General features: G+C 32.4%; 1 protein-coding gene across 1 annotated transcript; it reads left to right on the top strand.

Moving 5' to 3' along the window:
- The first annotated feature begins 508 nt into the window (after positions 1-508).
- Positions 509-10,810, top strand: LOC131854586 (uncharacterized). Its single transcript, XM_059205706.1, has 5 exons — positions 509-620; positions 3,347-3,440; positions 7,271-7,510; positions 8,249-8,375; positions 10,056-10,810. The coding sequence occupies exons 1-5, from the start codon at positions 592-594 to the stop codon at positions 10,217-10,219; spliced, it is 654 nt and encodes a 217-aa protein (XP_059061689.1). The 5' UTR covers positions 509-591; the 3' UTR covers positions 10,220-10,810.
- The last annotated feature ends 439 nt before the right edge of the window (positions 10,811-11,249 follow it).

The raw sequence follows: 11,249 nt of genomic DNA, 5'->3' as shown, positions 1-11,249 counted from the left end.
TCAGGACAATTCACACAGCGCCATCTAGACCCAAGTTAAGCTAGCTAAGCTTGTGTAATGGGTACTAGATAACTGATACATATACATAGATTTTTTTTTGTAAATACATTATTATACATAGAAAACACCCAGATCGATTCAAACAATCATACTCATGAATACAATTGTTTGTGCCGTGATAGGAATCGAACCCGCGACCATCGGTTGTAAAGCGGTGTATTTGAAACATCGTGTTTAATTTGAGTTGTATGCGACAAGATTGGATACTGACCTTACTTCATGTTCGTCCTATCATTATCCAATATTGTTTTATTATATTAGTTAGCACAGGTCGGTACGCCGTTCCCAATTCATCCATTCCGATATTGTCAGTAGTTGTTCTAAGTAAAACAACTACAGCAATTCTGAACTAACAATACGGTACTTCGTTCTAAGTGACGTACTAGTTACTCAGTATTCAGTATATACGTTGCAACAGGTCCGGTTTAGTAACTTAGTTTCATTCAATCGTAGTTGTTGAAGCGTGCGTAAGGTTCATTTGCTAAAAAATCACGTTTGTTGTAAGTTGTTTCCTCTAGAATTCATTTTAAAATGAGTGGAACTAAAAACCCTTGTAACAAGTGAGTTGTATTTCTTTTATTTTTGTATTGTTTTATTTTTTATTTGTTATACTTGGCGTAATATATTTAATGTATATGTGTGTGTACGGTGAGAAAGTTTAATGAAAATTGAATGGAAAGTAAGCTACCGGTTACCTGTATTAAGTGATAGCCTCGTCGTCTACATACACATGTGGCGGTCGTAATAACTCACGCTATTCTTAATAAATCTAGAGGAGATTTGCAGTAGAAGAATAGCGTGACTAAGCTGATTCTCTTTAATACAACGATGCATCCGCCAGCTCTAACAGTTTACGCTGGCGGGGCACCAGTGGAGGATAATAGGATGAACATGAGGTCAGGTCAGTTAGCTCATCGTGGCAAATTCACCAGGAATTCATCGTGATGCTTGGAACCGGATGTTGGTCAACATGACATGGTACATTGCTAGAAATGAGGTCATCGGTCTGCATTACTAATCCCCTTTCCCCTGGACTAAAATGTTATGCGTCTGTACTCTGTAATTTCACTGCTATATGGGATATGGCAGTGAAATTACAGGGTACGGATGAAACCTTCAACCGAAACACAGTTTAAAAGAAACACATTGAAATGGGTGAGGCAGAGGTACCCACTCAAAAGACTTTGTAAAAAGTCAACCTCTGGTGTAAAGGGAGTTCTTAATTCTCCAGTATATATACTTTTTGAGTTATTAACTTTATTGTTTTTATTTTTACTAAAACTGTTGATTCCATTATTCTTGTAGACGGGGTCTACAAGAATAATAATAGCTGGCGGATTATGAATTTGTGACAATATAAAAGCAAACAAGGGGTTGTTTGCTTTTATATTGTCACAAATTCATAATTGTTTTTATTTATTCATTTCAGTCTAATTGCCAATATTATACACATACATATAGACTGACATATATATGTAATAATAATATAAATATAAACCAGACAGTATTTTTGAAATTTTCTTGCATCTTGTGCAATTTAAAACGTAAGAAAAATTCAAAATATTTGTATTCATGAATATGATTGTTTGTATTGTTCTGTGTGTTTTATATGTATATTATGTATGTATTTACAAAAAAATGTATCTAAGTATATCAATCAAGCTATAACACAAGTTCTGCTTTGTACTTGGAGGGTAGATGCAAACGTTGTTATCTATATAAGAAAATATCATGTTTTGAGAATATCTAAAGTAACTTGAGAATATCAAATTGTGGTACGTACTTGATGTTCTCATTAAGTCTTCATTTATTTCGGATTAATTGTTAATCCTTCAAAAAACTTCAGTCATTATCATAGGTAGTTCCCATTATATCTCTAGAATAAATAGGAGTTCTATCCCACGGATCGTTTTTAATGGTAAAGCTTCTTATGGATGATAATGAAATGGTGCACCCGTCTGCTGATGGGGCACTAGTGGAGGATGATAAGATGAGCATGAGTTCAGGTCAGTTAGCCCATCTTAAAAAATTCACCATGAATTTATCACAATGGTTTCCAGATGGAGACATGTGGAGGTCAACCTAACATTGTACTTTAATGGGGTTATTAGTTCACATTATTAATAATCACCTTCCCCCACAGAACACCTACCATGTACATTAAAAATGTAAAAACAGGGATTCACTTCAAGCGAACACTTTCTAGATCGACTTAAATTACTGACTCAGTAAAAAAGTTCTTGCCATTTGATACCAAGGTTACGGCTTCTGTATTTAGTTGTTAAATTTTGTTCATATTTCAATCTTAGTACAATAAAGTGTTATAAATTAAAAATAATCTCTTTTTCTAAAGTCGGTTAACAGTATCTGCATGTTTTCCTTGTAGCTACCACGGCCCGCATTTAAAAAATTAGCACATTAACGGATTTCGTATTCAGTTTTCCTTATAAGATTGCAAAATGTATAATATTGATAAAGTTACGGCTCCGTTTCGATTTTGTTAATAAAATTTATCATAAATGCGAAAGTTTGTAAGTATCGATGTTTGTTACACTTTCACGCAAAAACTACTGAACGGATTTTGATGAAACTTTACAGTAATATAGCTTATGTATCAAAATAACACATAGGCTATATTTTATACTGAAATTTAAGGGAGTGAAACCTCGGGCACAGCTAGTACAATATAAACATACAACTAATTGCCAACACTTTTCTATTTTAAAACTATTATACTTAATTATATACACTACTTAATTATATAAAGATAGGTAGGTATATTCTTATTGTACACTTATTATGTACAATAAGAAATACAAATTACGTGTAAAAAATGTTGAAATGTGGGATCCAACCTAGATGTTAGCGTTTTCACTCGCTTGAAATATTTCGCCTATGTATTATTCTAATGTATAAGTTATATTACTGTAAAGTTTCATCACAAAATTGTTCAGTATCGTTTTTGCGTGAAAGAGTAACAAATGTCCAATAGGAGAAAGGGGATTGTTGATCTTTTTGCTAGCAATATACCTTGTCAGGATGACGCGCCACGCCAGGTTGATGTCCACTCGGTAATCCCTTGAACCACCGTGATAAATTCCTAGTGAATTTGTCATGTTGGGCTAACTGACCTGACCTGTTTGTCATATTGACCTCATCTTATCACCTCCACTGGTGCCACGCCAGCGCAAACCGTCAGCGCGGGCGCGTATACCATTCCATTATCATCCAAAAAAAACTCTCTTCATCTCTTTCTCTCTCTAACTCGGGCATAATTCTCTTTCAGTAACAAGCCGAGTCTACCGAAGCCGTACATCAAAACTTGCTGCTTTTGTTTTCCTATACGAAAAGGATGCTTTATTTTGGGCTACTTGAATTTGGTATCTATATGTTTTAAATCCACATATAACAACGTTATAGACTAAGATAATTATTGAGAAGTTTGTGGGGACTGGTCTGTTCGGGTTAACACTGATTAGAGATGTGCTAACTCGTAATCAACATGAGTCGAGTTAACTCGAGTTGAAATTCAGGTAACTCGAGTTAACTTGAATCGACTCGAGTTACCTGGAATAAAAAGTTTTTTTTATTATTTCAAACAATTCTAATGTTTTTGATCGCAGCTAGCCTTGAAAGCTTCACCGAACTATAGAGGGCGAGTAGAAAGGGCATTAAAGCCGCGGAAGGACTTATAGAACGCATAATCATTTTAATTATAACATAATCGGACGAATATGCGAAAAGAAAATTATAACAACCTCAAATCAATACAGAAATATTTGTGACGAGTGAAAATTGTATGATATAAAATGATCGGAAAATATCATGTCATTGTCGGTTCGATTACAGAATCATGCTCTCGCTCTTTCACTTGATTCGTTCATTTACCAATTCTTCTAACTCGAGTTGGCAGAATTCAACTCGAGGTAACTCGAATTATGCGCAACTCGAGTTAACTCGATTGACACATCTCTAACACTGAATAGACTATTTGTTTTTGCAATGGCATATGCTGGTGGTAACACTATTTTTCCAAATTTGAATTTATAAATGAATCTGTATTATTGTAAATATGTACAACATTTATTTGAAAAGAATACGAGCTGAGTTTCTTGTCAGTTCTTCTTATTCAAATTCAAATATTTACAATAACATACAGATTCATTTAAATTCATTTTTGGGAGAAATAGAGTGACCACCAGCATAAAGTGTGCTATTGGAAAAAACAAAAAATCTAATCAATGTTCGCAACCTGAACAGTCCTTATCTCGAAATCATTCCGAACTGACGGTAGATTTGACATATCATAAGAATGTAATAGACATAGATGAATAAAGATATTTTGAATTTGAACTGAAGAGTGCTCTAGGAATGTCTAAGATATACATTAACCTACTAAATTCTCTAGTTTTTTTTATCTACATAATTGGGATGCCAAACAAGCTGAGGCCATCTGATGGCAAACGGTAACTGTGGCGTGTATACATGAGTTCCACTATGTACATCACGTTATCATATCATACCCATGATGCCAATCATCATTGTGACTCAAAAGGACTAACACGTATTTTTTTTGTTTAGAATAAAGCACCTTGATGGCTGAAATAGGAAAGACTGAAATTTTTAAATATACTAGCTGTGCCCCCGATTTCTCCCGCATGAAATTTATAGCCTAATGTATAAGCTATATTACTGTAAAGTTTTATCAAAATCCGATCAGTAGTTTTTGCGTGAATGTGCACCAAGGGTTAGGGTCGGCAATGCACGACACCCTTGCTGTTTAAGGCGTCCACCGTCCACCGACCACAATAACCGTTTACCATCAGATTGGCCATCTACCTACGTAGTATAATAAAAAAACATCCATCCATCTATCCATCCATACTCACAAATTTACGTTTACATTTAGAATAATTAGTAAAATTAATTTACTAATTATAATTAAAAAGCTGCAAAACCACATTTTACATGATGGTATATATGATAAAATATCCTGAATAATGTTTAGATTATATATATTTAAGTTTGTTATTGTCCAATCTTATTAGTTAGTAGTCTTGTTATTGTCAATTTTTATGTTTACTTTGTTAGTTGTACTTTACAACTTAACTTAATATGCTATCGTCGTCGTTGATCTCATATTGTATTATTTTACTGATAAAGGCTATAACAGAATAGCAGAGAGGGTGGACTCACTGCCCTCACTGATTTATAGTTCACCTCACCGTTTAGTCTCATTCATTACTTTTAAATTATATTATTATATGGGCAACAGTTGTTTTGTGTAAAAAGTTTTTGTTTGAGACAAATAAAGATTATTATTATTATTATAAGAACATAGTTACATTTTATAAATTTAATATGAATTTAACAATATTCTAATTAAAACTGTCCAACTACTATATTGAAATTGTGATATTACGGCCTCGTTCATTCCTCGGCGATAGTAATTTGTGCTCTCTAGCAGTTTTCTACAGAGCCGTGGACTGCATACTCAATACTGTATTATATGTTACCTCATGAATATAATATTGAGTATATACTCATTGGAATCTGTACTAAAATTTGTAAAAAAAACTCAAATTTAAAATTAATAACGCTGACAAAGTTATTTGATTGGACAAAGATTGAGTGCGTAGCGGTTTCTATGTTGATTGTCGCATGCCTAATCCTTGTTACATATAGAAACTTGTGTGTTGCTCTTTTATATAAAGATTGTTCATATTTATATAAAAGAGCAACACACAAGTTTCTTGCCCATTCTTCTTGTGATGAGTCTGCGTTCCGAATGAGTGGTAGAATAAAAAATATGAATATTCAACTATGCTTATGTAAAGTTTATTTGAATGAAGATTACTTCTATTTCTATTATGAAGAGGTAAAGTTTCTATGTTTGTTTGTTCGGGGTTATCTCCGGTTATGCTGATCGGATTTTAAAAATTCGTTCACCGTTAGAAATTAAAAAAAAAAATTATAATTATATCAAAATGCTATATGCTATATAACATAACCCATATAAGCTATAATATATAACATAACGATCTATACGAGCGGAGCAGCAATGAAAAATGTGATTTAAAATATTCATTTTGTGTGCTCATAATAATAATAATAATGATAAATATATATATAACTAGCTGTTCTGAATTTAACTTTATTTTTCTAAAATAAAAGTTGCCTAAGTTACTCATTATTACATCAGCTACCTGCCAAAATCGGTCCAACCATTTCAGAGATTAGCCGGAACAAAAAAACAGACATACAGACAAACAAAAATTGTTAAAAAAATTTTTATATCGGTGTATATTTATATTATATGCATGTGGTAAAAAACGGTTATTTCAATATTACAAACAGACACTCCAATTTTATTTATATGTATAGATGTATAGATAATGACAACAATAATAAATAAATGTAATATACATTTTTTGCTAAAAAAATGTATATTTACATTTATTTAGCAAAATAAAAAAGCCTATTATAGGATAGATGAATTTATAGATGATAGCAATATATAGCAAGTATAAGTTTATTTGCGGACAACGTTATAATTTGTTTTTCATACTGCTTTCTTGATATATGTTAGCGTAGCGGCTTTTGTATTGATTGCCGCATGCATCCTCATGTAAAGTGCGAATACTGTCACTACCATATAGTAATTTTTGTAGCTGTGACGTGGTCGAGTGGAATGAGTAGTCATGCTCACTAAAATGTCCAGACATATGGCGGCGTGGTGGGCCGGGTCATTGGGCTCCCTAAAATATGGTCGAGCGCAGTGATGGCTGGCTCATCCGTCATACTCGTGAACGAGTGCTGCTTGTAGGGACTGGTCTGCTCTTATCACTACGACTGATTTAATCTTATTGTGTTTTTATATTTGAGCCTAAATAAATTAGTGCTGGTTGGTGGTTTGTATTCACACGTTTCGACTTGTAAAATGTGAACTTACAAGGATTGTTTAAAAGAGCAACACACAAGTTTCTTGTTTATTCTTCTTGTGATGAGACAGCTTTCCGAATAAGCGGTAGATTTAAAAAAATGTTGACTATTCAAAAGTGCTTAAATTAAGTTTATTTGAATAAATGATTTTCTATTCTATTCTATTCTAAAAAAGTGTTAACATTTGCATACATAAAATTTATTTTGTAAATTATTTTTAATGTAAATTATTTTTAATATAAATAGTAATTAATATATTTATTTGCAGGTTAACACATTACTAAGTCTGGTATATATTACCTATTACACAATTATGGTTAGCGAAGCAACTCATGGCTTTGATCACTTCGATGTGCCCTTTGGTATTGATGTTAAACTTAATCCAGAGTATTCTGAAGAACGTATGCAAGACCAGTTAACGAAAGCCGAGATAATTCTCGCCGTTGGTTTATCGATGTGCGTAGTCTGGGCTATTGTAAATATCATCTGCTTGGTTGGACTTCATATGGTTAGTATTAAATCATCCTATAAACATACTGCGATTCAAATAAAATAAATTCAAAAATAATTTATAATATTTAGCTGGTTATGAACGTAATTTTTTTTTTGTATTAATATTTTTTTTTACTTATTTATACTTTTGCAAATATTTTATTTAAGAAAAACCTAAATATGAATAATTTTGAAAATATATTTGTCACGAAAAGCTCGCAATGAAATAGTAAAAAAAATATTTCTAATTCTCGTGTCACAGTAATTGTATTAAAACTCCACTAAAAAGCTGACTAGCTAAAGTTTTATGGATAATTGAAACTGATACATAGATTTTTTTTCATAAAATACATAGAAAACACCCAGATACAAAGAATCATACTCATAAATATCATTGTTTGTGCCGTGCGAGGAATCGAACCCGCGACGATAGGAAGTAAAGCGGCGTGCTAAACCACTAGACCTTCGAGGCCGTCTAAATAAAAATAAAGCAGTGAATTACTGGTTGCAGAGGCACAACAGGTGGTTTTTTTTTATGTCTACCTATATTTTGATTGGTTTGTACTACCTGTGACCGCGGCTTCACCCGTGTTTAATTTCAATATGAAATATAGCCTATGTGCTGATTCTATTTCTGATAAGCAATATCACTGTAAAGTTTCACCAAAATCCGTTCAGTAGTTTTAGTGTGAAAGAGTAACAAACATCCACACAAACTTTCGCGTTTATAATATTATTATTTTTTTCTCTACAGAACCGCGTCGGCCTCATTCGAGTCTACCTCGTATTTGCTTTTATAAGGATGATATTAATTATGCTTAGAATTACCTACCTCACTTCATCAGAGCTGTCCATATTTGTCGTCGAAATATTTAATTTTGGTATGTTTACCTTTGATTTGTATTATAATAATAATATTCTTTATTCACAAATATAAAATAAAATAAAATCATAAAATAAATAAGCATGGATAATTAACACAGTTCCAACTAGTCCCACGATTATGTTATGGGTACTAGATAACTGATTGTAGATCTATTGGGCTCGCCCTTTTTCAGAGTTCGCTGCCTAGACCCGTCAGGGACAAGAAATGAAGGATATTCTTAGGAGCGATGGTTTTCATCTCCTCAGGAAAGAGTGTAAACTTTCCAAAGGAGATATTGCGTTTATGCATGAGTAGGCTACAACCACATAGGATGTGTAGTGGCGTTTCCTCTTCAGTTTGGCAATATCTGCAGATTATTGTTGTGCATAGGCCTAAGTTTTCCATATGTTTGTTCAATTTGCAGTGTCCTGTGAGGGCTCTAGTCATAATATAACCTTAGGGTAACCAATACAATTGTAGGAGATGATGGCTGTTGCAAATAGCAATAAGTAAATATAATGATAGAAATAACAAGTAACAAATAATATGGGCCATGTAGCCTGAAATAAATGAATAAATAAATAAAAAAAAACAAAAATACCATATTTATACGATGAAGTAAACGACAATAGCAAACTTACTTAAATAAACCCAACTAAACTACAAATGACACTGCGTAGAACTAACTTGCAGAAAATTCTCATGTCAGATCCATACAAATATGTAGGTTGACTGGTAGAGAATGCCATCAGGCATTAAGTCCGCCATGTATACAATTTTGTGTGCAAAGAATAAATAAATAAATATATAGTTATAATACAATACCCGTATCCGTCAGGCGGGAGTTGGCCCTCAGCCGCTCCGTAAGTCCTTCCGCGGGTTTGGAGTGCCATCTGCACTCGCCCCCTACCGTCCGGTGAAGCTGTAAAGGCCAGCTGCGGACAACAGCATTAGAGTAGCCCGAAAAATATATACGGTATATTTTTTTCGGACTAATCGGTTAAATCGGTTAATTCAAGAGATGCCATTTTAAAATAGAACTACACAAATGACTCGTAAAAAATACTGTTACACTTTGCGAGAATTGTCTTAACAGATAATCTTCTGTTTATTAATTTGTAAGTCATTAATAATTGTAATTTGCATGCCCTTTGAATATCAGGCGAACATTTCTAGGTACAAATGTTAGTTTCATATTCAGTGCGATATTCAAATTCAAACACTTGTAAGAACTATACTGTAAATGTTCAAGCAAATAAATACCATTATTTTCCTTATATAGATAGATAGATTATTTAACTATCTATAAGGAAAATAATGTTATTTATAATAAAATATAAACATAAATTATACATACGTATACAATATATACATACATATATAACAAACTAGCTGTGCCCGCGATTTTACCTGCGTTAAATTAAAAATATATAGCGTATATGTTATTCTGATGCATAAGCAACATTACTGTAAAGTTTCATCAAAATCCGTTCAGTAGTTTTTGTGTGAAAGAGTAACAAACAAACTTCCGTATAATATTATTATGATTAAGTTAACATATATATGAATAAAATGCCAGATTAAAAGACAATTAACTTCAAACGTTAAGGAAGTGATCTCTTACTTATCGTTTGAAAATTTCATTGGACTTTGTAATTCTGATTGCAGATGATAATTTCTCTCTTTCTTTTTACAGTTTTAACAGCGTATTTTACCCTGATCTACTACTCGTATGTCAAGCAGTTGGAGTACAAGGAGCTGTTAAAAATTTATATTGTCGACGCTCGGAATATGCAGAACACTGTACCCCAATACTATCCGACAATAATTGAGGAAAAGACTGTTGTTGAAAAATTTTAGGATTAAGTAAAGTTTAAATATTAATGTTAAGCCTGTAATATATCCCACACTTCATTTATTTGTATCTGTGGTTGATCCCCGTCCAATCCCCTCCGATCGATCCCCCATCGACTTCAAACGGCGATCGAAAATACGACGGCATGAGCCGATGTTCGAACCCCTAGCGGTGCTCTCAGACTAAAGTCGTATCAGTCACTCGGGAGTTAGCCTTCAGCCGCTCCATAAGTCCTTTCTTTGGTTTGCCCCTATTGTCCGGTGAAGTTGTAAAGGCCAGCTGCGGCCAACAGCATTAGAGTAGTCCGAAAACAAACTTTTTATAATGTATAAACTCAAAAATCGTCTTTAATGGTTTGTCATTAAAATCTAATTTCAATAATTTGAATTTTTGTCTTAATATAACCTGTAGTTTAACCTGTTCTTGTTGAAAAATATTAAACTTAAGTATATTTTAAAATATTAATGTTAAGTTTGTAATGTAAAATTAAAGCGCCACAATGTTTTGAGGTTATGGTGACGGTTAAAAAAATTCCATCATATCTCATGTTTAATACTAAACTGCATTAAGTACAAAATTATCCATTATGAAAATTCTACTTTAATAGTAATAAATTAAAAGTCGATTTTCCAAAATTTATAATATTTATTTAGTATTAAGAGTGCTCTGTTTCACCACCATCATTCGAAAAATGAAGTATCTACCCACCAACTTATATTACTTATTTTTATTAATATTTATTATTCTGTTTAAATAATTGTATACCTTATTACTGCTGTAGTTTTAAGTCGATATTTATAATAATTATAATTAAGCTTGAAAAAATAAATTTAATATTTTTTTAACAAATATAATTTTATTTTTTATTATTTATACTATATTATATGTATAACAGAATACATGTGCTATTTAAATATTATACGTAAAATACAATCGTGACTATAAATAATTTAGTAATTAAAAACAACGATATGCCTTATCACTTTCACGTTTTTTTATATACGAGGTTATTCTGATTATTCAGGTTAGGTGACA

Source organism: Achroia grisella, unplaced genomic scaffold, assembly GCF_030625045.1.
Source record: "Achroia grisella isolate CSIRO2021 unplaced genomic scaffold, CSIRO_AGI_Agris_v1 utg1240, whole genome shotgun sequence".
Lineage (NCBI taxonomy): Eukaryota > Metazoa > Arthropoda > Insecta > Lepidoptera > Pyralidae > Achroia > Achroia grisella.
Note: the sequence above shows the minus strand (reverse complement) of the source record. Positions and strands in the feature narration are given on the sequence as shown.

Bases quoted from the DNA above. Each gene is read 5' to 3' on its own strand.
- LOC131854586 (XM_059205706.1), top strand. From the start codon at position 592: ATGAGTGGAACTAAAAACCCTTGTAACAA. The intron at 621-3,346 runs GTGAGTTGTATT...ATTCTCTTTCAG, and splicing joins ACTAAAAACCCTTGTAACAA to TAACAAGCCGAGTCTACCGA. The intron at 3,441-7,270 runs GTATCTATATGT...ATTTATTTGCAG, and splicing joins TTTTGGGCTACTTGAATTTG to GTTAACACATTACTAAGTCT.